Source organism: Alligator mississippiensis, chromosome 13, assembly GCF_030867095.1.
Source record: "Alligator mississippiensis isolate rAllMis1 chromosome 13, rAllMis1, whole genome shotgun sequence".
NCBI classification, from domain to species: Eukaryota; Metazoa; Chordata; order Crocodylia; family Alligatoridae; genus Alligator; species Alligator mississippiensis.
The window spans coordinates 44,718,161-44,745,044 of record NC_081836.1 but is presented as its reverse complement, the minus strand read 5'-3'; the positions used below and the strand labels follow the sequence as shown (position 1 = coordinate 44,745,044).

The 26,884-nt window shown below is 40.4% G+C and overlaps 1 protein-coding gene across 2 annotated transcripts in view; it reads left to right on the top strand.

Moving 5' to 3' along the window:
* SMG1 (SMG1 nonsense mediated mRNA decay associated PI3K related kinase) overlaps window positions 1-26,884 on the top strand; it is a 101,000-nt gene that overhangs the window by 56,344 nt on the left and 17,772 nt on the right. For both annotated transcript variants that reach the window (XM_014610734.3, XM_014610733.3), the window contains exons 23-46: window positions 527-681; window positions 4,833-4,978; window positions 5,880-6,081; window positions 8,912-9,021; window positions 9,357-9,504; window positions 9,948-10,107; window positions 11,768-11,888; window positions 13,716-13,964; window positions 14,379-14,663; window positions 15,721-15,865; window positions 16,348-16,486; window positions 16,848-17,078; window positions 17,200-17,377; window positions 17,959-18,120; window positions 18,559-18,776; window positions 18,998-19,152; window positions 20,263-20,485; window positions 22,237-22,483; window positions 22,899-23,128; window positions 23,478-23,726; window positions 24,363-24,501; window positions 24,589-24,698; window positions 25,801-26,019; window positions 26,467-26,657. In XM_014610734.3, coding sequence (XP_014466220.1) covers window positions 527-681; window positions 4,833-4,978; window positions 5,880-6,081; window positions 8,912-9,021; window positions 9,357-9,504; window positions 9,948-10,107; window positions 11,768-11,888; window positions 13,716-13,964; window positions 14,379-14,663; window positions 15,721-15,865; window positions 16,348-16,486; window positions 16,848-17,078; window positions 17,200-17,377; window positions 17,959-18,120; window positions 18,559-18,776; window positions 18,998-19,152; window positions 20,263-20,485; window positions 22,237-22,483; window positions 22,899-23,128; window positions 23,478-23,726; window positions 24,363-24,501; window positions 24,589-24,698; window positions 25,801-26,019; window positions 26,467-26,657 — 4,412 coding nt within the window. The remainder of the gene's footprint in view (window positions 1-526; window positions 682-4,832; window positions 4,979-5,879; window positions 6,082-8,911; window positions 9,022-9,356; window positions 9,505-9,947; window positions 10,108-11,767; window positions 11,889-13,715; window positions 13,965-14,378; window positions 14,664-15,720; window positions 15,866-16,347; window positions 16,487-16,847; window positions 17,079-17,199; window positions 17,378-17,958; window positions 18,121-18,558; window positions 18,777-18,997; window positions 19,153-20,262; window positions 20,486-22,236; window positions 22,484-22,898; window positions 23,129-23,477; window positions 23,727-24,362; window positions 24,502-24,588; window positions 24,699-25,800; window positions 26,020-26,466; window positions 26,658-26,884) is intronic.

Genomic DNA, 26,884 nt, shown 5'->3' with positions numbered 1-26,884 from the left:
CCCGCTCCACTTACCCTCCCATCCTGACTTACTTTGGATCAGGTGGTCATTTTTAACTCAATCTAACCTCCGCTAACCTCCCTGAATGTTTATATGTACTCATAGTGGTTGACAACGAATATATATAATAGGTAAAAAGCTGAAGGGCGCACTGATAACTTGTCAAGGTAACAATTTGAACTACTTAATGGGCAGAGGTGGTTTTTTTTCCTAGATCAGTGCCTGTTAACTATTTGTGATTTTTTTATCTTTTCATTAACCCCCGCAAAATATTTTTTACCCAAGTACAGTCAATAAGCAAGAAAGAGCAGTGCTTAATAGTCTTGCCAGAGTATGTCATACACAGAACCTGGCTTTGAAAGATCCTAAGGGAGGAGTGTGGAAACAAAATGGCTTTTCAGAACATTCATTGTGGGATGTGTGTACAAATTGTTCTCATTGTTTTACTTGTTTTAAGCATTGAACAGTGTACATAGCTTTTTACTGCAAACAGTAGCTGTTACATTCAATTGAAATTTAATTTCAGGGAAATGAATTGGAAGTGACGATTATGATGTTGGTGGAAGCACTATGTGAGCTTCATTGCCCGGAAGCTATCCAGGGAATAGCTGTTTGGTGTTTCAATGTACTTGGGAAGAGTCTTGCTTGGATTAATTCTGTAGCCCAGCAAGCAGAAGGAAGGTGAGTTTGCACAAGGGCTAGATGGTGTGAATGTGGGCTTATTTCCTAATCACATGAGGCTTCACCTTCTTATATTTGATGAAAAAAATTGCTCTGTGTATCAAGGTGCTTGGTCTGTTTCTTTTGTTTGAAGAATTGTATTTAATGTGTTTTTGGGCGTTGGCTTGCATGTCCTAGAATTTCTTATATGTGTAAATTTTCAAACAAATATGCAAGGGTGTAGTTCAGTTGTCACAGATTAAGCATCAAGGCTAAAGACAGACATTCAGAAAGCCTGAGGGTGAATTGATTCAGTCTTTGCAGATTTCTCTAACTGTCTAGATTGAACCAATGAGCAAGTGAACTAATGTTCACTTTGCAAACTGGAAAGGAAGCCAAACCCTACCAGTTGCCCATACCAGTAGCCAGGGGATGCTAGAGCAGGCCTCTCACCCTGTCAGCCACTGCAGAGAACCTAGCGATCCCCGATTTCAACCCCCCTCCCCCCCCCCCAAAAAAAAACAACAAAAAAACCACACCCTCTTCTCAGCCTTTGGCCAGCTGAGAAACAGGTATGGAAGAATTCCCCGTCCCACCTCCCACACTCCACTGGACCCCCCCAACCGGGGTTTCCCCAACATGGTGGGAAGGGAGAAGCCCCCAACGGGGTGTTTCTCCCCTGAGCGTGGAGCTGGGCAAGTCTCCTAACCACACTCCCTGCTCAGCCCTGGGCATACTGAGGAGTGGGGGGAGGGGGACACCCCCCCCCCCCCCCCCCCGCATCAGACCACCAGCCAGGGTCTCCCTGGCATGGGGAGAAGGCCCCAGTAGGGCATTTCTCCATCCCTCTTCCCCTGTCCATGCACCTGGAGCCAGGAGCCAGCTGAGTCTCCTAGCCACAACCCCTTCTTGGCTGGCTGGAGTGGGGGGAGGGAGAAACGCGCCCCCCCCCCCCCCCCCAGCCTGGCTCTGTAACCCATCTGGGCTGTGCCGAGCTGAGATGGGGAGGAAAGCACCCACCGTGGGCTTTTCCCCTGCCTGAGCTGTAAGCCGGGAGCCAAGCTGAGGAGGGAGTGGGGGGCACAACCCCCACCCCCCTGGCCCTATCTGTGCTGGTCACAGCCTAGCTGGGGGTCTGGAGCAGGGCGAGGCAGGGGTGGCATTTCACCCCCAACACTCCCTCTTCAGCCAGCCTGCCAGCCAAGGAGGGTGTGTGGATGGTGGGGAAAGCCCACAGCGGGAACTTTACTACCCCCACCCAAGTTCTGTGCTGTGGGGGATGGAAAAACCTCTGCGACAGCTGTGGGTGGGGCCCGCCCTACTCTTCTGGAGCAGAGAGCACAGCCCAGGGCTGCACAGCATCCTGGGACACTGGGGTGGCGGGGTTGTGAATGAACTTGAATCGGGAGGGGATCTGGGACAGAAGTTCTATAAACCAATTTGACCCAAGTCTGAGACTACATCCATCCTGATTTATCTTAAACCAGTTTCAGCCATTTGGAAAGTGGTTAAGTGTGCACTGAACTTCTGTTCTGTTACAGGTTTTAAACTAGTTCCTGATCACTTAAACTGGTTTATGTGTAACTTCTGTCCCTAGCCCAACAGTCCTGTTAGACTTCTGAAAACCTGAAAAGGAAGTTAGTAATCTGAAGGGTCACTAGCAACACTATGCCAAAGTTTCTGACCTTACTTTTAACTCTTCCTGGAAGCACTGATAATTACTGAAAAAGTCTTAGCTGCTTGTTTGATATTCAGAAAGCTGTCCAACATGATAATTTTTCTTGTACAACTTGGATTCTGTCAGTACTTTTCTGTTAGGGGCCCTGAAATTGAAGAGGTCCTGGAATTCCAAGCAAGATGCTTTGAGTAGTATAATATGAGCCTTGATGTGCAAACAACTGAGCGGAAGCTGAGTTCAGTGCCTGAACATTAATGATGGGTGAAAAACGGAGAGTAGGCTGTCCTGCATGAATTAGAAGGCATGCTTAAATGAGCTGGGACCTTTAATGTTGAAATCAGTGGCATTTGAAAAATGTCAAGTGCAGTGGCGTCCAACTTTCTTGGCATGCTTGCCACGAGGAAGATGCAGAGCTTATCTTAAATGCCACTCCAATTCCCTTCCTATGCCCAATCTGTTGCTCTACTTTCTGTCTCTTCCCAGTCTGCTGTCTGTTCCCAGTCTGCTGTGTGCAACATACCCAGGCTGCCTAGACCAGCTTTTAATTAAATGTCTGCCTGTTTACCTATTGGCAGCTTACTGGCTTGTATTATAGTGGATAGTTGATATAAAATGGTGGATCAATAAGATGAAGTATAGTTTCATTCCTCCCTTTGTTGTGGAAAGTACACATTGAATCTCAGAAAGGAAATGGTACAGGTTTCCCTCGCTTTATGCTGTACATGCATTTGTGGAAAACAGCGCGTAACTCAAATTTGCATAAAGGGAACCCACTTTACAATGTAACAAATATGGATACGTTCCAAATCCTTAACTGTACTGACCCCCAAACCCATTTCTACCACTTATGTAAGAGTTTTGGTACTCACCAACAGCAGACAGTACACACAAGCACAGGGCACTATCATAATGCGGAAGGCAACTATAGAAACACGTGTCACAGACCATGAGTGAGGAGCACAGATCCACACAGGAGGCTGTATTTTGGTGCGTGTCACTCCCACAATGCACCGCACAAGGCAGCTGACTGCGACCTTCCACCACACCAATCACGTGAGAGTGAATTTGCCTTGCATATAATGATTTTCTGGTATAAAAAGTGTCATCACATAAGAGCAAATTCGCACATACAGAACCTGCATAAAGCGAGGGAAACATATCTAAGTTTTAAGTGTAAAAAGACAAAACTTCTAATTGGGCAAAACTTACAGGACATCACATGCATTCAGTGTCGCTGTAGAATGTTCTTTTTTTCTGGTATACAGGGGAGACACCATTCTTGGGGACAAATCCAGTTTCAGCTATATGTGCCTATGTTGCACTTTTGTAGTTGTGCAAGTGCAGTTTTTGGGACTTGAACAGCTTTTAGATTACATTTTCACCTGTGTTGGAATAGGATCATCTGGGTATGCACATAACTACTTGAAATAAAACTGTGTATGAGGACCTTCCCACCTGTGGGCCCAGTAGCTTAATGGTTAGGGCACTTGCCCAGTGGGAGGAGATCTGGGTTTTGGACTCTTTCACCCAAAGGGAGTTTGTATCTGCATCTCCCTCCCTGTTCAACTCAGATTGTGGACACTTGAACAGTTTTGTATGTACCTGAGCAGTGCTTTTTTGCTCTGGAGCTCTAGTGCAATAGTCTCATCCTGCTTAGAAGGTAAGTGCTCAATAAGGGTTGGTATGTGAGTGAAAATATAATCTAACCTTTATAAAAGTGTCCAAAAAATTGCATATATGTGGCTAAGTGCCACTTAGGTGCATTAAGATGAACTAGGGGTGGGGAAGAATGATTAAGAACCAAATCTTTGTCTGTCACAGGCACTACCTTTACATTTTTCTTAGTTTGGTCTTCATGGAAGTAGTTTCCTGCATTTTCTCCCCTTCCTGTTAACATTTCACCACTCTTTTCTCTGCTGCCAGTAATTTCTTTTGAAGGGCAACATGCCTTTGCATTACACATACTTGATGCTTTCTGAAAAAGGAATTAAATAGAGGTACAACCATTGCATAGTTTCTGGTCACAGGCAAAGTGGAGGCAAACTGCACCTGAAGGGATTCTGCATGCTGAGGATTGCACCAGCACCCAAGAATTCCCCACCACAGGTGATGGGCACAGGGGATGATGACACAGGATGGCTCCATTGGGGCTCAACCTGCTTTTTCCTTCCCCTGTCTCTTGTGGAAGAGGGAGTGAAAATGAAAATCAAATAAAAAACCCACTCATCCAAAATACTGCATATCTTTTTTTTTTTAGCTCCTGGTTATTCGAAGGTGACATGATATTTTAAAAGGCTTGATACTATTGTGCATGTGTGACATGATCATGTCTCAGCTGGCAATCAGCCATTTTCCATCTTGAACAATGTGGGTTTTTTTTCTAAAGGCATAGTTGATGAGTTTGGACTGAAGAAATGTTGTTCATATGCTATACAAAAAGGTAGAAAATCACTGCTGTGTAATAGTAACTAAAACTTTACGTCTTAATTTTAAGGTTTGAAAAAGCAACTGTTGAATATCAGGAGCACTTGTTTTCCATGACAGGAGTAGACTGTTGCATAGCAGGCTTTGATAAATCTGTTCTGAAGTTAGCCAACTCAACTAGTGGCAATAATGCCAGCCCAAAGCATGCTTTGAATGGTGAGTAGCATTCATTTCTTTTTCAGATTTTTCACAAGCTATATATAAATGTTAATTTTAAAGTAAATAATGTATTGCTTATAATATTAACATTTAAACAGGACTAGTGATTCCTTGCTAATTTACCACATAAGGTACCTGGATCTTGCAAACATTTGTGCAGGTTTTAACTGTCCACACATTTAATCTTATAGAAATGAATAGCACTTATGCATAGGTAAGCAAGTTCATAAGGGTTTGCAGGATTGGGGACTAAGTGAGTAGACTTTATAAAAGGTAGGCTAATGTTCTAAAATGTACTTGGCATTTTAAATGGTCACATTGCATTATGAATATTATGGCCTAAATAGTTCTGTTTATTTTTATCCTTCATGGATGAATTTTTGTACTATAGTAAAGAACTCCCAATGTGAGACCTTGTCACAAATATTTAATAGAATACTGAGAACTAAGGTGAGCTTTTTGTATGCTCCTTTGAGTGCATTACTTGGTTATATGTATTAAATCAGTTTGTGTGTGTTGACTAAGTATTTTACATCTTTAAATCTCTTCATTAGTTTTACATAATTCAAAACTGCTTAATCTCAAAAAAACAAACTTTTTGCCTAAATGTAATTTCAAATGCCTTAAGTCAGGAGTTTTCAACCTTGTTTTGGTTGGTGTATCCCTGGTGGGTAGTTGAGAAGCAAGGAGTCCCCCAGTGGCCGATCGAGTGGGGAGGGTGGGTCTCCTGGTGGCTGGTCCACGAGTGAAACTGGAATTGCCGGCAGCTTCTCTGCATTGCTGCCATGTACCCACTGGGGTCTTCCAAAATACCCCCAGGGGTACGTGTACCCCTGGTTGACAGCCCTTGCCTTAAGTAATACTGATTTTTAATATTGACTTTTCTTATTTTTCACAGGTGAAGCTAGAAAAACTGTTCTTACAAAACCAAGTGACTCTTCACCTGAAGTTATAAATTACCTGGGTAACAAAGCATGTGAATGTTACATTTCAATTGCTGATTGGTCTGCAGTACAAGAATGGCAGAATGCAGTCCATGACTTGAAAAAAAGTACAAGCAATGTTTCAGTCAATTTAAAAGCAGACTTTAACTACATAAAGTAAGATTTTTATTAATTTATTCAATGGTACATTAGTGAACTTTGAAATTAAACTTCCCCTAAACTAGGGGCAGGCAAAATATGGCCTGTGGGCCAGATTCAGCCCATCGGGCAATTTCATCTGGCCTGCAGGTGCCCACCAATTAACTGTACCACACCCAGGCCATGCACCTTACTCCCACCCTCTGGCACAGAAAGGCCCGGCCCAGCCAGCACGTACTTCTTCCAAGCAGGGTTGCAGCTGCCACTGCTGAAGCTGCTGGAGGACCTGCTCAGCTTCCCCAGGCTTCAGTGGTTCCTCCTTTTGTCCCTGCTGCAGCCCTTGCTGTGGGCAGCTGTTAAGGAAGCAGTGGGGGCAGGGTGGGTGCTGCTGGGTGGCAGCACAGAGCCCACACCTGGGGGGCACCAAGAGCACAGAGCTCGGGTGGGCAGGGTGTGGGTGTGGGGTTTCTGTCATGTAAGGAAGGGTGGTGGGGTTGTAGGGACTCCACCGCTGCTGGTGGTAGCAGCAGATGGCAGGCCCTAGGGGTGCTTATGGCCTGTGCAGGTGCTGCTGCCTGGCAGCATATGGCTTCAGCCAGTTCTAGGAGATGCACATGGCGGCAAGGAGCAGAACCCCGTTATGCGGGGGCTCCATGTTGCGCATGTGCAGCTCCTGGCACTCGCATACCACCAGGGGGAAGCCCCGCACAATGGAGCCAGCAGCCTGGCCCCACTCCCTGCCACCATATACAGCTCACGGGACTGTGCCTGGAAGCAAGGGGCAGGGCTTCCCTCCACTTTCAGTGGAGTCCTAGGACCTGCACGTGGTGGCAGGGAGCGGGGAAGGCAGCCAGCTCGATTGTTCAGGGCTTCCCTCCAGTGGCACATGAGTGCCAGGAGCTGCACATGTGCCATGGGGAAGTCCACATGATAGAGGTGGGCCTGTGTGGTCCTGCTCCTTGCCACCATGTGCAGCCTCCAGAACTGTCCGGAGCTACGTGCTGCCAAGTGGCAGTGCTTGTGTGGGCCATAATCACCCCAAGGGCCCACTGCCTGCTGCTGCTGCCAGTGGCAGGGGCTATGCGCCATAGGGGAGAGTGTGCAGGGGGACACTCACCCCCACCCTCCCTCCCACCCCACACACCCACACCCTGGTCCCACAACCCCCCCCATATATACACACACCCCGCAACACCCCAGCTGAAATAATTGCCCACCCTTGCCCTAAACAGTCATGTCAGTGACATCCAATTGCTAAGATATTTTGTGTTTTATGATGCAAAAACTAGTAATGATTTTAGAAGCAAGACTTGTTCTTGATGTATAGCAAATACATCAGAGAATTCACATGATCCTAAATAATTGTTATAGCTTCCTGATTATTAAGCATGATTTTTGGGGGGAAAGACATTTTAAATTGTTGCTTTGGAAGCAAAGATATTAAATTTGTGTCAGTTATTTCACTAGAAGGGGTGAATCCACTTGTATCTTTTTTGTATTCTTTAGAGTAAAATATGTTAATAAGAATTTTTTTTTCTAATACTAAAGTTGGCAATTTTTTTCTCTTCTATACTCTCATAACAAATAGTTTGCTTTGGAGTAACAGTTAATAGTTATCATGTAGTTGGTCCCTAATGTTAATCCATGCTTGGCTTAGTTCCGAATGTTTCATTCTTATCCTTTTTAGAGAAGTAGCCACAGATTTTTTTTGTGTGTATTTGCAGAGATTTGATCATTTGACTAGGATGTGAGGCAGTGTCCTACAGGTGGACTATCCAACTCGCAGCTTTTTCTGGTTGCTAGGCACCAAATACATACAGCTTTTTAAAATATTCATCCCTTGCATAGGATTGACTTTACAAAATCTAGTAGAAAGGAACAACCCTGTCATTAAAAAAAAAAAAAAAAAATGGATAAATTGAAAGCAGCAATAGGGCTATAAATGCTTTATAACCAGTACTTTCCCCCCTTTGTCAGTCCAGATACTCCAGTATAATTCTTCTCTTGCCAGGAGATGGTAAGAGAGTACTTGAACTCTTTGAGTTATCATATTCCTCTATATTTGGGCCAGCAAGCCTCTTGCTCTTCAATGACTAATTAGTAGGGTTCTGGAAAGAATCTCACATGCTTAGCAGATTTTGTCAACTGGATAGGAGGAGAAAGTTCATATTTTGGCTGCTGTTGATGTATGTCTGTGTAAAGCAGGCCCAGCACAAGACTTCAGCACTTACTAGAGCTCCTTGTTGTCATGTGAATCAAATAGCTAATACTGGCCAAGAAATTTTCATGTGAAAGCTTAGACTTATGGCAGTCCAATGGTGAAACTTGCATGGAGTTCAGTTGATGAGGATTTTACTCCTTATGCATAAAGAAAAGCTCTTTTTCTGCTTGATTCCCCTGAAAGAATTTCACAGTAATTTGCCAGTATTTTTTCATATTGGAAGAACATTAAGTATGTGGACTAATGATAATTTTTTTATAAACAAAGCTTTGTTATATTTACACGTTTTTATTTTGATCAATAGGTTTTTTTTAGTTTTTCTAGAATGGCAAAAAGTGATGCAAGTTTTTCATGACATGTTTTAATGTACATTTTAATTTTTAATTAAAACTTTAAAATGGAAATCCTTTGCATACAGTTATAATGATACAGAATATGATTTTAATTTTATCTTATTAAAATGCTTGGATAAAATATCAGTTTTCTTCTACTTGAAGAAATGTGTCAAAGGGTGATTTGTTTTACTAGCTCTGTTTTGCTTTTCTTGCTGTAGAGTTGTAGGATATTTACCAGCTAAGATAAAGTAGGAGTGCTATAAAAATTAAAAATGTAAAAATTGAATTGCAGATCTTTAAGCAGCTTTGAATCTGGAGAACTCACAGAATGTACAGAACAGCTAGAATTGCTGCCAGGAGAAAACATCAACCTTCTTACTGGAGGATCCAAAGAAAAAATAGGTACAAATAACATTTAAAATTAATAATGGAAATGTTAATTACTTAATAAGAGGACATTCATCTAAACTGTGCCTGTTAAAAGGAAAAATACTGTCTTAGATTTTATCAGAACTACTGTAATGTTATGAGCCAAGTTCAGAAATAGTTGGCAATCAGTTCTGAATGCCATTGAAGCTTTTTTGGATCTAATTTTTGTGTTAATTACCAATACTTATTTTACAGATTTTTTTTTTTCTCAAGCCTTCTTGTTTTTAAGATTTCATTGTAAGAATAACATTTGGAACACACTTTTACCTTTTGTAGACTGTATTACATCTGTGTTATGATCTTTGTAGATATGAAGAAGCTCCTTCCTAACATGCTAAGTCCTGATCCGAAAGAACTTCAAAAAGCAATTGAAGTACAATTATTGAGAAGTTCAGTGTGTTTGGCCACAGCTATAAATCATATTGAACAGGAACAAAAGTGGCAATCTATAACTGAGTAAGTTTAAAGAATATTTAAGTGAATGCAGTGATTATGGGGAAAAGCTGTTTCAACCTATGAACATGACTTTGTTGAAAGCATGCTCTTCTTCATACTTCAAGTATCATGCTTTGTTTGGATTTTTTTTATGAGACTGTAGTTGCTTTTTCTGTCTTGAGATATAGAATATAAACCTATTCGGAAAGAAAGAACAACTCTAGATTTCAATTTGGAGATCATCTAATGTTTTTATTCACTTGCTTATTTGGCACTGCGCTCGACTTTGAAGTAGAAAGTCATATAATAGAACATACTGTGCATTATAAAGTATGGAAGAGGCTGAACTTGTTGCCTGTTCAGGGTTTTGTCCTAATAAATAATGCTATCTTGTTAAAGAGATAATGAAAATAAGTAAATAGCAGATTGTATTGCTCTATAGTCTCTTAAATCTTTTATTTCAGAAATATTATAAAATACCTGAAGCAGACTTCACGAATAGCCATTGGACCTTTAAGGCTTTCCACCCTGACTGTATCTCAGTCACTGCCGGTGTTGAGCACCGTGCAGTTATATTGTTCGTCTGCTTTGGAAAATACAGTTTCTAACAGGCTTTCATCAGAGGTATGTGTTTTTTTTTGTATTTGTGTATGCATGCAGACATTCAGGTTCTTTTTAAAAACAATATTTATAAAATGTAAATGATTCAGGCACTGTCACTACTTAAATAGTGTTGAAGAGAGAGGTTCTTTGCTCAAACTTGCCTGAGATCACATTGTAGTAAAACATCATTTAGTTTTTTACAGAGTCAGGGTAACTCTGTTAATGAAGCATAAACATGGTAAAAATATCTGTTTTACTTTTATTTATAAAAATATATATATATTTGTGAGAACATCCAGTTGAACAACAGAAGTTTGACATTGATCCTTTCTAGTTGATCCAGGGGTGGGCAAAATACAGCCTACAGACCAAATCTGGCCTGCAGAGGGTCTTTGTCTGGCCTGCAGTGGGACCCTTAGTCCCGCCTGGCCCAGGCATCATCCAGCTATGGCATGTCCTGCTGCCTCCTGGGTATGCAGTAGGGCCGGGGCAGCTCCACAGCTGGACTGACTTTCTAGGCAGCCCAGGTGGCGGTGGCTCCTGGCTGCTGCTGCTTCTGGCTCCAGTCCTGTGATACCAGTGCAGACCACGTACATAGCTCCAACCTGGCCTGCTGACCGGCTCGGGGGCGTATGTGGGGGGGGGCTCCCATATACACCCCACCATACCCACAAACCCTCTCCCACAAACCCCACAACCATGTCCTCCTTGAGATGCAATCACAAACCCCACAAACACCGCAGCCACCTACACTCTCCCCCATACCTCCCCCCCCCAACATACCCACGTGCCCTTGGAGGTGGGGCACTTACACACCCCACACCCACCCTCCCCCTCCACATATCCCACAGCCCCCCACAAACCCCATACCCACACATCCCCACAAACACACCTCTACTAACCCTCATACCCATGCATCCACATTTACACCCACACCCTCCTTCATACTCCACATCCAAACACACATACCCACAGTCCCCACAGACTCCATGCTCACCCACACCTCTGCACACCCCCACAATATACAAGAGTAAGACTTCATTTTGAGCTGTTATGCAGTCGCCTCTGTATACACCATGCAAACGCACACAAAACAGAACAAAAAAATATATTTTTTAAAATATAATTAAAATACGATATTGTTAATGTTTGATTTTTAGTATATAATTTGTTTCTTTTGCAGTTCCAAGATGGCAAACCCCCTTCTCAGAAGGAGTGCTTCTGGGGGAAAGGGGTGGGACTTTGGGTGGCAAAGATCAGGGGTTGGGGGAGGGGGGAGGGGGGACTTTCAGTCCCAAGATGGCTACCAGGGAATGGGGCACCTGTCAAGGGGTGGGTTTACCCTTGCGGCACTCGACAGGTAACCAAAACTTGTTAAGCAGCCCTCCAGCAGAAATAATTGCCCACCCCTGTGTTAATCTGTTTGGTTCAATAATATAACAATTATGCTTGAGTTGAAACCTTCCTTTTTCATAATCTTATTTTCAGGTGTCTTATGTATTAAATCAGTTTGTTAAACATTTTGTATTTTACAGACTAACTGGGTAAATAAAATGGGTACTAACACAGATTGTACCCTATTTCCCTCTAAAATCTTCTTTACATATCAAAAAAATCAAAATCTGAAAATATTTTCAAAAACTGTTCTGTGACAAACATGCAATTTTTATATTTTTTGCAGGACTGCCTTATCCCTCTTCTTAGTGATGCTTTACGGTCATGCAAACAGCATGATGTAAGACCATGGATGCATGCCCTAAGATACACAGTGTACCAGAATCAATTGATAGAAAAACTTAAAGGTATAGAAATTAAATTTTACTGAAGAGTAATTATGCAATTAACTTAAAACTTTTTGTAGAGAAGCACTTGCTTTTGCTTGAGTAGTTCAAACCAACCTGATATACTTGAGCTAGTTTGAATCCCTTGTAAGCAAAAACAAAAATACGTAGACAAGGCTCACTGCACCAGGTTACAAAAACAACAATTGGAAAATTTTAACAGGTTTTCAGCATAATACTAGATCAGAAAGACTGGCTTCTTTTGTTTCAACTTAATGCAAAGAAAACTTTGGTAGAATGGAACTGCATGTCAGAGTCCTGTCCTGGGTTGAAGTGCTCTTTGACTCAACCCCAAGCTGCTGTTTAAGTTGGTGGGGTTAAACGGTTCCTTTTGGACTTGTGTAAGGGAACTAGCAGAAGATGTTCCCCTTCTTTATTTTCATGTTGACTAACAAACACAGAGGGTAAGGCTAAGGAATAAAGAATTTATTATGAGAACAAAATTTGCTGAAACACCTCAGAAAGTAGTTTTGCATGCAGTTGACTGTAGTAGCTATAATGTTTACCATGGCTATTTCTCTGAAATTAATACCTTTTAAAAAGATCCTTCACACCACAGAAGCTTTTGACTTTAAACTATGCAAAATCTGAAATGCTAGCTACATAAATATGAAGTCATCCCTCCAGAAACACTTGGGTATGAAGGACAACAGATTCTTTAAGAAACTTGGGAATTAAAATTTAAAACTAAAAGCAGTTAATAATGGGGTGTGCAAAGTGGGCCCTATTAGATTTGGATTTGGCCTGAATTGGAGACGGCAATTTATTTCATTGATTCGGATCACTGTCCCTGATTCGATTCAGCCAAATCCGAATCTGAAGATTCGATGCTGATTCGGAGAATCAGTGATTCAGACATAGATACAGCTTTAAATGTTTTTTCTATATATCTCAAGGTAGGTACCAGTGTAGCTCATGATCGCTGTGATGCTGGGGTGCATGGGGTGTCCCACAGGAGTGCAGGGAGGCCCTCCATGTGCTCGGCAGTGAACCCAGAAGTGGACCGGAAATACTTCTGGTCCACTTCTGGGTCTGCCGGGGAACGCGCTGGGGAGCTCCCCTGCGCCCCTCTGACTCAGCTGTGGGGGGACCCCAGGTGCCCCCCTAGACCTAGGAGGCACCAGTTGCTGAGCTGGGGTGGGGGGCCCTCAGTGCACTCCCCAGTGGACTGGAAGTGCTTCTGGTCCACTTCCAGGTCTGTTGCTGAGCACACTGGGGAGCCCCCTCATGCTCCTGTGGGATGCACCATGTGCCCCACCACTGCAGCATTCACAAGCCCCTGCTACCTACAGGTATGTAGAAAAAACATTTAAAGCTGTGTCTATGTCCGAATTGATTTGGATAATTCCGATTCGATTCAGAGAGATTAAAGGGTCCTCTGATTCGATTCAGATTCAGAGATTCGGCCCCTAAATTGGGACGAATCTCTTTTGAATCGAATTGGGGATCGAAGCTTTGCACAGCCCTAGTGAATAATTCATATGTCAAAGTAGTACATCAGCAAATTGAAAGAGGTTTGGAGCCTGGTGGAAATCATGCAGTTTCTTGATAGGGAAGAAGAGTCTTGTTTAATTTTTTGCCAGGGATATCTGTCTTGTTTAAAAAATCTTCTGTTATTCATCCCAATTCTTATAGATTAAGAACTGTGAGAATCATTTTTTTTCTTTTTTTGAAACTGGATTCTGTAATGTATCTAGCATAAGGCAAAGCTCTGCTGTATGCCTTAAATACATGGGCTGATCTTAAAAGCAAACTTTTTTTGTTTGTTCGTTTGTTTGTTTTCCCCAGAACAAACTGTCCCAGTAAGAAGTCATCTAATGGAACTGGGCCTCACAGCAGCAAAATTTGCTCGAAAACGAGGGAATGTTGCCCTAGCCACACGATTGCTTGCTCAGTGCAGTGAAGTTCAGCTGGGAAAAACCACTACTGCACAAGAGTTAGTTCAGCACTTCAAAAAACTCTCAACACCAGGTCAAATGGATGAAAAGTGGGGACCTGAATTGGATATTGAGAAAACAAAATTGTTATATGCAGCAGGTTAGTGTTTGATAACTAACACTATGATTATGTGATGTTATAATATAGTCAAGTATTTCTAGCTAAGAAGTTTTCTTAAGAAATCATGATTGCACAGTAAACTTAAGCTGCTTTCTGCCTAGTAAATAACATGTAAAATTTCAGAGTATTTTAAATTATTTTTTAATTATGCTGCTTAAATTTGAAACAAATTCCCAATTACTCGTGCTACATGACAATTTATAGCAGGTCTGTATTTCAAGTGCAGTTGTCACACACATTTAGGCCTTTAGCATAGAATCTTATAAATTGCTCATGTAAGTGAGAGAGTCAGTCACTCATTTCTGTTCATAATGTATTAAAGCTATATCTGAAGTATGCTGTATTTTTAATAAAATTAACATTCAATAAACATATCTGGTTAATAACATGCAGGTCAGTCAACGCACGCTATGGAAATGCTGAGTTCTTGTGCCATATGCTTCTGTAAATCTGCCAAAGCTGAATATGCAGTAGCTAAGTCCATTCTTACTCTGGCTAAGTGGATTCAAGCTGAATGGAAAGAGATTTCAGGACAGCTGAAGCAAGTGTATAGAGCACGACAACAGCAGAATCTCACTGGCCTTTCTACTTTATCTAAGAACATCTATACTTTGATTGACCTACCACCTGTTAATACACTAGAGGAGGAATATCCCAGGATTGAAAGTGAATCTACAGGTAGAAGAAGTTCTTTCGTCTAGTTTATGCTTTGCCAAACTCTTTGGAACCATCAAATCTGATTCTTTCCTATAGAAGTGATTTTTCATGGTGAATGAGCTTAATAGGTTGGAGATTGTCCAATACTCAAATGGTACACAAAAATAATAGTGAAAAATACAAGGACTTGAAATGAATTCTCAGAGGATAGTAGTTTGCTTTACTTTGGTGTCCTCTCTCAACTCAGATTCTATATAACCTTGGGCCCTTATACACATTCAGATTATAGTTGGATAGTCATTTTTATGGTGTAATCAATTACTTTGCATTTGTGGCTGCTCTAAATTTATTGCACAATTGACTAGTTAATTGTGTAACATATGTAACATGTAGCAGGGGCCTTACACAAAGTATTGTAGATCTGGCATTCAAGATGTGGCTATAAAAGATCAATGTGTAAAGCTCGTTAATAGATTTGAGAAACAGTCATAAGGCTTTTCCTTGACATGTAATTTAGTGCAACTTTTTAATTTCTCTTACAGTTGTAATGTGTTTTGCAGTTAATAAAACTGGCTGTCTTGAGCAACCTTCCTGTATTCGGAATAACCAAATTAGAATTGATTGTGCACTGAAAAATCTAGTATTACTGGTTAAAAATGCCTTAATTTTTTATCTGGTTTGGCTATATAGTCTTTCCTTTTCCTTGGGATACATAGAAGTCTGTCTTTGAAGTATGGTGCCTGGTAGACACAGAGATAAGGTTTCTTAATCATTATTTTGAATTTTTTTTTGAGAGTGGTAGTAAGAGTGTGTGCAGCTTCCAAAGTTTGGTGGTGATATAGTCATGGAAGCTATTAATTGTTAGTTTTCATTTTATTGCCAACAGTAAGCATCCACATTCTCCTTTTTAGAATAGTAGTTGAGAAATGTAAGAAACCTAGTGCATTACGGAGTATGTTTAATAAGAGTATGCCCTGCCTTGCTGATTTTGAGGGGGGCAGTATGTTTTTGTCTCGGGTGCTTGAATTAAGTTAACTCACAAAAATGAATCTATGTTGCTTTATTTTGATCACTACAGTAAATATTGGAGTTGGAGAACCAGACTTCATTTTAGGACAGCTGTACCACTTGTCTTCAGTACAAGCACCAGAAGTAGCCAAGTCTTGGGCTGCATTGGCTAGTTGGGCTTACAGATGGGGCCGGAAAGTAGTTGACAATGCCAGGTAAAGCCATTCCTAACGTTTAATTTGATCATATTTAAAAATAAAAAGGGAAAAAATAAGAAGCTTCACTTTTGTTAAGAGTATCTCAGTTCTTATAGTCTCTTATCTACCCTTCCTGTATCTCTTTTTGTCCTACTGATGCATAGAACTTTGTCCCTGAAGCACAGTCCACTTTTGGACAGTAAGAGCAGATTAGACGAGCACTTGGATGAGATCGATTGGACAAAGATGGTCCTGCCTTAAGCCAGGGGATTAGACTAGGTGACTCCCCAATCCCCCTGTCAGCCCTGTTTTTCTATGCTTCTATGAAATTCATCTCTGAGTAAACAGCGAGAGCAATAGCAAACTGTTGCTTAATTGTTTTTTGATTGCTTACCCTATTTTACCTAACTCTACAATATTATTTACAGAATTACAAAGCTAAGTAGCTCTATAAGTATTTGGCTGTATTTTGGAGAGTGATGATTTATTAAATGTTACAGTCAGGGAGAAGGAGTCCGTCTGCTGCCAAGAGAGAAGTCTGAGGTTCAGAGCTTGCTTCCAGACAATATTACAGAAGAAGACAAAGAGAAGATCTATGGAATTCTTGGGCAGGCAGTATGTCGTCCCGCTGGGATTCAGGTATGGAGGAACTTTGAATTTTCAAAAAGTGTACTGTTCATTTGCTTGACAACCTTACTTTTCCCCTCTATTACTTGGGTAACACCTTAAAATCAAGTTCAACCCACCACTGGCAGTACAAAAATAAACTTAAGCTCTAAAAGAAATGTGATTAGATTAGTGAATGTGGCAGTGTGTTTTCTCAACCTTATGGCTATATTAATGACAGATAATTGTGAACTGAATTATGTACTCATTTCAGATACCTAACTCCCTTTCTTGGGATCAGCAACTACTATATTAAAGAAATGGGTTGTGGACTTGATTAAACAAATTATTGTATTGTTTTTCCAATTAATATTCTTACACTATTTTAATTTAGGATGAAGATATGACCCTACAGATCCCTGAAAATGAGGACAATGAAGAAGATGACATGGTGGATGTTATATGGCGGCAGTTGTTGACAAGTTGCGCCTGGCTTTCAGATCTTGATGAAAATGCCACAGAGGGGTTAATTAAAGTGTGGAGAAAAGTTGTAGACAGAATCTTCAGTCTCTATAAACTATCCTGCAGTGCATATTTTACCTTTCTTAAACTCAATGCTGGCCAGGTACGCATTATAGCCTATGCTAGTAATGAAACCTACTTTCAAAACATTTAAACCTTGAGTCCTGACACTAAAAAAGTAAGGTCAGTTAAGAGTACTATCTTAACTGTGTATGGTATGTTAGGTACCTCTGGATGAAGATGATCCCAGGCTGCATTTAAGAAATACTTCTGAACAGAGTACTGATGATGTTATTGTAATGGCAACTTTGAGATTGCTGAGATTGCTTGTGAAACATGCTGGAGAACTTCGACAGTATCTAGAGCATGGACTAGAAACCACACCTACTGCTCCATGGAGAGGTAAAGTTCTTTTAGCTGAATTTTGACAAGCTTCTAAATAGAAACAATCAGCCCCTGAACTTATCTTTAGATACCTCTGTCTTTAGACTAAATTAAGGCCAGACCTTAATTTACAAGTTGTGATTTTACAAAATTCTTGTATTCAAACTGGCTGTTCCTCAGCCTATTAGCACACTGCTGTATACTCTTGATCTTAGACTTAGGAAGCATAATTTTGGTATTTCCAGGTCTCATGCAAAACTGAAATTTACCAGTATTCAAATTTGAATGTTACATTAATTTTTTGGAAAGAGGAATGACTCTTCCACAGCTAAGCCAGATTGAAACAAAAATGAGGGGTGGGGTTCCCCACCCCGAAGTTATCATGGTAACTGTTGGTGAAAGGCAACTGTCCTAGTATTGAATTCCTGCCACTTGTTTCCTGTGCTAGGAATGGATATCAGGATGTTGGGGCTAGCCCGTGAAGCACTGATAGCGAGTAAAAGTTAGTTTCCTGGTTAGAATAAGTACATACTACTTAGTGTATAGCTTTGCAATATTCAATGGTTAAAAACCAATGAGACTCTTCTCCTCCCTTTAAGGTATTATTCCTCAGCTCTTCTCCCGTCTGAACCACCCTGAAGTTTATGTTCGTCAAAGCATTTGTAATTTACTCTGTCGAGTAGCTCAAGATTCTCCTCATCTTATACTGTACCCAGCAATAGTGGGTACCATTTCACTTAGCAGTGAATCCCAGTCTTCGGGTATGGAAACTTTAATGTTGTAACTTTTATGCTAAAGTTATTTAATCTTATATTTGTCAATTTTTTAACATTAAAATTGGGACATTCAGAAGGTCTATGTTAATGATAGTTTAAACTAGTTACTCAGAATTGCCAAATCTGTACTAGTTAATGTGCATTTTAAAACTTTTTTTTACAATATACCATTATTAATACTGTTCTGATATAATGTCATTATGATGTGTGTGTGTGTGTGTGTGTGTAGATTTTTTTAAAATAAAAACAGTCCTGAAAATGAGAGGCAGCATGGACAGTGAACTGTCTAGTTCCAGTACTTTGATTGGAAACAATTTGTCATTTTTTTTTATGATGATTCCTTATATTTAAGCTTTTTGTGTTGCACATATTTGTGCACCATTGGGGTGCTGATTCCAATTTAACGCTCTTTTTAATTTTTAGGGAACAAACTGCCATCTTCGATCCCTACTTTGCTAGGTAATATCCAAGGTGAAGAACTGTTAGGTGGTGAGTGTGAGGGAGGAAGTCCTCCAGCTTCTCAGGAAAGTAATAAGGATGAACCAAAAACTGGATTAAATGAAGACCAAGCAATGATGCAGGACTGCTACAGCAAAATTGTAGAGAAACTTTCTACTGCAAATCCAACAATGGTATTGCAGGTAAAGCAAATTGGATTTGTAGTTTAATCAACATAATCTCACTTGCAGCCAGAAATATACAGTTTATGAATCCCTGCATTTGATGAAGAGGGATGTTAAAGATATAAGTATAACTTTGACCTTTCTGTGGAGATGTCATTCTTTCAAGTCATGGAACTACAAAAATTAAATCCTGTTGTGAGCACTTTAAAGATAAGTGTATTTTTATTTACTTTACAAAGGTTCAGATGCTGGTAGCAGAGCTGCGAAGAGTAACTGTTCTTTGGGATGAACTTTGGTTAGGAGTTTTGCTGCAGCAACACATGTATGTACTCAGACGGATTCAGCAATTGGAAGATGAAGTCAAGAGGGTCCAAAACAACAATACTCTACGGAAGTAAGATTTTTTTTAATAGTTATTTAAGTCAAGTTTGGTTAGATAAGACTACTTGTTGTACACTAGAATGATCCGACTATCTAGTCATGCTGTCTGTTCTAAGTCCATATTGCTCCAGCTGCTTTGGCCTGAGAGCCAGGTACCTCATTTTGAAAATTTGCTGGTATCACAAGTCATACTTTGGCCCACTTGGGAGTAGTAAAAGGAAGAGATACCACCCAGGGCTTTCTTACCAAAGATTCCTCCAGCTTTAGAGTGCCTAGAGATTGGTAACCTGCCCTACACCACCTTTTCTCCCCAGAGTTTCTGGTGCAGGATCATGTTGGGGTGTAGACAGACATGTCAAAGAGGGAGGAGTAGCCTGAGTGTGCTTTACCACAGCTGTCAGCATTTGGTGCATGGTCTTTTGGGGATTTACAGCTTATGCTAAGCTGGCTCCGGAAGCCTTTATTGTTTTTGGTTTGCAATTTGCCTTTTCCTATTTATTGAATGGCTAAGCTGAGTGAAGAAGCCACTGATTGCAAGATGATTCTTTTTAAGCCTAACAAAGTATTTTAAAGGTCTGCTTCCACTCAAATGTAGTATTTGAAGCCTGACATAGAACAAGGCCATGAAGCAGCTGAAACAAAGTTCCCTCTTTTGAATGCGGTGTGGAGGTGCTGACCTCTTGTTAGCAGAGAAGGGGGAAGTAGTTGCTTGGGGCCCTACCAGCTCACAGGAGAGCTTCCTCTGAGACTGTAGAGGAAGCTGTGGGAGGCTGTGCCTCTTGAAGCTGATTTCCGGTGTTGCTATTAAAAAAAAAAAAAATTAAATTAAGAAAAGAGCTTTAAACAGTGATAACTGTAGTTTTCTATTGGCTTCATCTACATTTGTAATATAATATAGAAATACTGTTTGTACATTTTTTGGTGTGTCTGTAGGTTAGCTGCTTTTTTAAGCTGAAGAGAAAGCTATTAAACTTTAGTTTGGCTTTGGGATTTTAAATTGCTTGTTCGTGATATTTTATTCTTTATTTACCTACTTGAAAAGCTGTCTTTGACTTCTTATAAGAAATATGTTAAAGTATTTCATTCATGGAGCCAAAATGGATTTTTTTTCTATTCTTTATAGGGAGGAAAAGATTGCAATTATGCGTGAAAAACATACTGCACTAATGAAACCCATTGTATTTGCTTTGGAACATGTACGGAGCATCACTGCAGCTCCTGCAGAAACTCCTCATGAGAAATGGTTTCAGGACAGCTATGGAGATGCAATTGAAAGTGCATTAGAAAAACTTAAGAACCCTTCCAATCCTGCTAAACCTGGAAGCAGCTGGATCCCATTTAAAGAGGTACTGTATCTTCAACCTACTAATAAATTAATATAAGATTTGATCACTTTTTCTGCTATATGTGATTGACTTCTGACTTCCTAGAATAACTAATTATACCAATTAGTTTCTCCTTTTGTTTCAGGCATGAGTTTTGTTCATCGTTATTTTAGGGTTGCATCATAGCTGGTTGATTCTGGGGAATCAGAAGAGCTCTTTTGGTAACTCTGGGTCGTAGTTGGGTTTGGTTTTTGCCCTTGTATCAAATAGAACTTGAACCCTTGTTGAAGGGTATTACTCACTTTTCAACAAACAGGATATTACGTTCCTTTTCTAATCTTCTGTATCTAGGTTTCTTGAAAGTGACAGGAACAAGCGGCTGTTCTTTTCATCCCATCTCTCTCAACTTTTTTCCGTCTCCATCTCCTTGAGCTCAGTGGACACACCTCCTTCTGCCTAATGTTCCTCACTTAGCTTGGCTGTTCACTCTTAGTACTCCAGTCAGTTTTAATAGCAGTCCTCAGGCTCTCAAGCTCTCTTTACATGGCCTATCTTCTGCCACCTGACAGTCTCTCTCTTGGTCCCCCAGTTACTGAAGCCTCCCTGATTCCTTTGGGGTGAGGCTTCATCATGTTAGTACTTGTAGCTTTGGGTTGCTGGATCAAGATGACAAATACGGAGCTTTCTTGAAGGTTTCTTGGATATGACTCTAGTTAATAGGGTTTTGTACTCCTCCAGCTAATACCTTTTGGGTGACATTTTACATAGTCGTGAGCTTGACCTTGAGCTCAGACCTGTTGCATGTGCCAGTAACTGACATGCAAGAATTTCTTGTAAATGGTTTCATTCTTATGTTAGCATCCCATATATACATTGTTGGAAGAACTTCCCCCCTTCCTACCTTCTGTTAAGTTTTAAGACCTGTCTTGTGATGCCTTTTAGTCCTCTCCAGTGCTGTTTTTTTGCTGATACTTTAAAATTTTTTTAGTGAGGTTATAGCAAGAGAGCTCTTATAAGCCTGAAAAGGGGAAAAGAGGCATGTTATCAGCAGGGATTCTGGTTTTCTCTGATTTAAAAAAATCTCGAGTTTTCTCATTAAAAAAGTAACCCCCAATCCACATTTTCCACGATTAAAATGAAACACTTTGTGTGTGTGTGTGTGTGTGTGTGTGTGTGTGTGTGTGTATTAGTGGTGTTTCATTTTAATCGTGGAAAAATGTGGATTGGGGGTTATTTTTTTAATGCAAAAATTGGGGATTTCTTTAAACCAGGATCCCTGGTTGTCGGAGAGTCAGAGGTAATCAGGCAACTAAAACTGGAGCAGCAGACAAATGTTTGGTTTGATCTTGCACTCTTCTGTGTGAGCTGCCTCCCTAAACCAGAAGCAGAATAGCAAGGTGGTGTGCAGTATTGCAAGTGGCCTAATTAGCAATAAATTGCCAAATTGGCAATGTTGCTGCTTCTGGCGCAGGAGGAAGGCTGCGTGGAGTAGTGTGGTGTTTGCCTGGCATGGTAACCTTATATAAACATACCCAGTCTTGATAAGTGCAGGGACCAAGGTCAACAATTTTAGATATTTGCTACATAAAAAAATGGTGGAAAGGATGTTACTGCCCTTTGTTTTTTGTTGCCAGTAATTAAATAATCTAGTTATGTTGACAAATTGGTAATGTGTAAAGCAAACAAAAAAAGCCACACAGGAATTGCTGTTTCTTAATGCTCATAAGTGTATCAGCTTAAATCTGGGCTTTTCAACCATTTCTTTTAAATAGATTATGCTAAGTTTGCAGCAAAGAGCACAGAAGCGTGCTAGTTACCTCTTACGCCTTGAAGAAATTAGTCCTTGGCTGGCTGCCATGACAAACACTGAAATAGCACTCCCTGGAGAAGTATCTACCAGAGACACAGTCACAATTCATAGCGTGGGAAGCACTATCACAATTTTACCTACTAAAACCAAACCTAAGAAATTGCTTTTCTTGGGTTCAGATGGGAAAAACTACCCATATCTTTTCAAAGGTAAGTGGAAATTTCTTCTCAAAACTTATTTATACTCACGTTGATACTTTAAATTAAATAGTAAAATATAAGATCTGTCTGTTACAGGTGTCAGGGTACTGTTACAATTCTAAGTGATATACTGACCAAAAAAATCTTTCAGGCAGTCCTTAAAATTCTATCTGAAAAATATTGTTTGTGTCCGTATTCAGAAATTTCTGTCATCCTTCTGCCTTTCTTTCTGCTAATGCATACTGACTGTAATATATATATTGTTTTTTTTGCTGAGCAGGGAGTTGCAAGTTACGTTGACTTAATTTTAAGTGTACATTTAAGAAATGCTACTTCTCAAAATTTATTTGAGAAGAATTTTGAAAGTTAGCTTCCAAAATTAAGACAGATCTTCTTATTCTATTCTTAAAATATTTTAACGCAGGCTTGGAAGACTTGCATCTAGATGAGAGGATTATGCAGTTCTTATCAATTGTGAATACTATGTTTGCCACAATCAATCGTCAAGAGACTCCACGGTTTCATGCTAGACACTATTCTGTGACACCATTGGGAACAAGATCAGGCTTGATTCAGTGGGTGGATGGAGCAACACCTTTATTTGGTCTTTACAAGCGGTGGCAACAAAGAGAGGCTGCATTGCAAGCACAGAAGGTAATGCCTGTGTTTGATACTAATTAGCAGCAGTGTAACTAGGGATGGGCAAACAGGGCACAGCCCTGGGCACCAACCTGGCAGGGGCACCAGAATTTCTCCCACTCTTGCAGAGTCCACACCTAGCAGCAAAAGCAGCTCCAAGGTATTATTCTTGCAGCAGCAGCTGGGTGCACGGTCATGGTGCTGCTACTATAAGAGCCGTAGCCAGAGCAAACAGACTATGCTGCAGCTTCCCCCTACCAGACTTCCCAGGGCACAAATGCTGCTTGTTACTCCCTCATCCAAGGTGCTCTAATTAGCAGAAGAAATGTCATTTGTTTTAAATTCCTAATACGATTTCTTATAGGCCCAAGATTCCTACCAGACTGCTCAAAATCCTGGCATAGTACCTAGACCCAGTGAGCTTTACTACAGTAAAATTGGACCTGCTTTAAAAGCAGTTGGGCTTAGTCTAGATGTGTCTCGTCGTGACTGGCCTTTGAATGTGATGAAAGCTGTTTTAGAGGAGCTTATGGAAGCAACTCCACCAAATCTTCTAGCTAAAGAATTGTGGTCATCATGTACTACACCTGATGAATGGTGGAGAGTTACACAGGTAAGTTAATGTGTATATTTGAAGCAGATTTCTAACTGAAATGTTCAGCAGATGTTTGGGATACTTAGTGATGGCACTGCTGCTGGAGCAAGTGAACTAGCACTGATAAAGCATCGTTTAATTAGTGTTTTTTTTATAAATGAGGACAGCTAAAACTGCACAGACATGGGGAGTAAAATGAGGAAAATGGTAGAAAGAAACTGGGCGCATCTACATGAGATGCTTAATGTGCAGAAGACTAATTCTAGCGGGCAAAACCCGTGCTAATGCACAGTAAATTTAGTCTAGCGTTCATCTGTGCAAATGTGCAATTGTGCTAATTATGGCGCATAAAGTTAGCGCCTGTTATTACAGGCACTAACTTAATGCGCCATAATTACAGCTCATTAATGAACGTGTAGATACATCCACTGGTAACCTAATACGACCTGTATCTGTATTAGCCTAGCTGAAGTTCCCAACCTAAGGAAATGAGCAGTCTGTTGGTAGCTCTCAAGAGTGAAAGAGAACTTGCAGCTGGCTAGTGTACTTTATCTTGTAAAATAAATGCATAAGAGTCCTTTTAAGAATTAATAAATCTAATGTACTGTAAGGGTTTCTGAAATGCAACTGAGATTCTGAATTTCTCTCTTTAAGTTATATGCAAGATCCACTGCAGTTATGTCCATGGTTGGCTACATAATTGGTCTTGGAGACAGACATCTGGATAATGTTCTTATAGATATGACTACAGGAGAAGTTGTTCACATAGATTACAATGTGTGCTTTGAAAAAGGTAAAAACAAAAATACATCATGTTTATACAGTGTTTCAATATAAGGTTGTGTTTATTACTGTAAGAGAAATCCTTTTTTTCTTACAGGAAAAAGCCTTAGAGTACCAGAAAAAGTTCCATTCCGAATGACGCACAATATTGAAACTGCACTTGGAGTAACAGGAGTAGAAGGGGTATTCAGACTTTCATGTGAACAGGTAAGCTACTTGCCTTCTACCAACATGGGGCTCCATTGTATTGCTTATTGTTTTGGAAATATTCCCTTTCTCCCTCCTGACATTCAGAGCCTCTAGTTTGTGTTTGACAATGGGAGAAATAATGGATAGTATCTTAGTTAACATTACTTTGGGGACGCGTTTAAGTATATTAAACATTTAAGAAAGTAAGTACAAAAGTACAAGCGCATACAGTTTAGATCCAGACTTTGCTTTTGGATTGCTAGGCAATTTTAGATTACTTCTAAAGTAGGGGTGTCAGACTCGCTCCAGGTTAAATCCAGAGCATCAGAGCTCCTCCCAGGCCAGACCAGTGGGGCTAGTAGCAGTAGTGCAGCTCTGGTTGAGGGGAGGGAAGTGTAGGGGAGTGACAACTGTTTTTCCATAGCCCTCACTCACCCTCGCCCCTGTTCCCCCCTTCCCTCCCCTTTTGCTGCCAAAGGCCATGTCTATCAGAGCCTAGGGGCCTGAATTCTTCTATAGCCCACGTCTCTCAACTCCTGGTAACCTCTTGAACTACCAGCTGGCTGGCTGGAACAGTTCCATTGGTCATACATTTGATACCAGTATTAACAGATTAACAGTGTAGGCATATCAGTCTTACACTTCAGACTTTGGTCTTTTTTTCTTATTTTTGGTGTATTCTTTGGTGCACCTGATACAATCACCAAAACAAACTGTGGCTAATATATATTCTTTACAATAGGGAAATAGGGTTGTTTATTTCTTTTTTACATAACTTGGATTTTATTACTTTCCCTTTTCTTCTCTAAAATCTTCCAGCTGGCTCCTTTCCTCATCCACATGTTGCTCTACAGAAAGTAAAATCCACTTTAATTTGCCAAAATTGAGCTCCCAAACTGAACGATTTCAAGGGTTGCGTTTGTCAGAGGATAGACTGCAAACCTCTATGCAACTGTTCCGTGAGCAAGTGCTACTATACACTTGTAGATATTGCAGTGTTACTTACATTTTCAGGAAAAACCTATGGATAGCTTTCTTTTGGCTATTCAGATATTTTCTGTATTGCACTTAAATTGTATGAATTAACAACAGGATGAACTTTATTTTAAAATATGTATAGGTTCTACATATTATGCGGCGTGGGAGGGAGACTTTGCTTACCTTGCTTGAGGCCTTTGTTTATGATCCCCTTGTGGACTGGACAGCAGGAGGGGAAGCAGGATTTGCTGGGGCAGTGTATGGTGGTGGCGGCCAGCAGGCTGAAAACAAACAGAGCAAGAGAGAAATGGAAAGAGACATCACACGAAGCCTCTTTTCTTCTAGAGTGGCTGAAATTAAGGTGAAGTATTTCAACTAGAGTAACATTTTCCCTTTTGCTATCACTTTTTTTTTCTTCTGTCTAGTATCTAAAAGTATTGAATGCAGATTATTTTACATTCTGAATTTACATTTTCAGCTTTTTATTGTGCTAAATGGGTATAAAGTGCTAGCAAAAATATTCCTATTTAGGGAGGGTAACTTAGCATGTACTTAACCTCTATATAAAATATACCAATATGTTTGTTTATATAATATGCTTAAGAGTCTAAAATTATTCTTTTTTTCTTCCCCTTGAATTGGGACCAGAGGGTGAAAAATTATTCATCTGCTTCAAAAGTTTCTCAGGGATCCCAGCTGAGCAACAGCTCACAGCTATGAATTGCTATCTTTGTGGCCTACCCCCTCTTCCACCATTTTTAAATAACTGTCAGGTCTGGTTTTCTGATTTTCTATTTCTTTGTTATAGGTGAACTGGTTTAAGAACAGAGATGAAATGATGGCTGTGCTTCCTAAGCTGGACAGCAGTTTGGAAGAGTATCTCAACTTGCAAGAACAGTTGACAGATGTTGAAAAACTGCAGGGTAAATTATTGGAGGAAATTGATTTTCTGGAAGGAGCAGAGGGAGCAGATCATCCATCTCATACATTGCAGCACAGGTATAGAAATAACTGCATTTATAGTAATTTTTGAAGATCTTGAAGGTATAATATATTTCAGATTTTTTTTGTTAAAAACATGTTCATTCCAAACCAGAGACTGACGGTCATATTATTAGAGTAGAAAATCTGTAAAAATTATCAGAGTATTGTTTTATAGTTTTATAACATAATCTATGTGAAGTATATAAAACATTTTAGGCAATAAGTTAGTGCTGTTTGGGGTC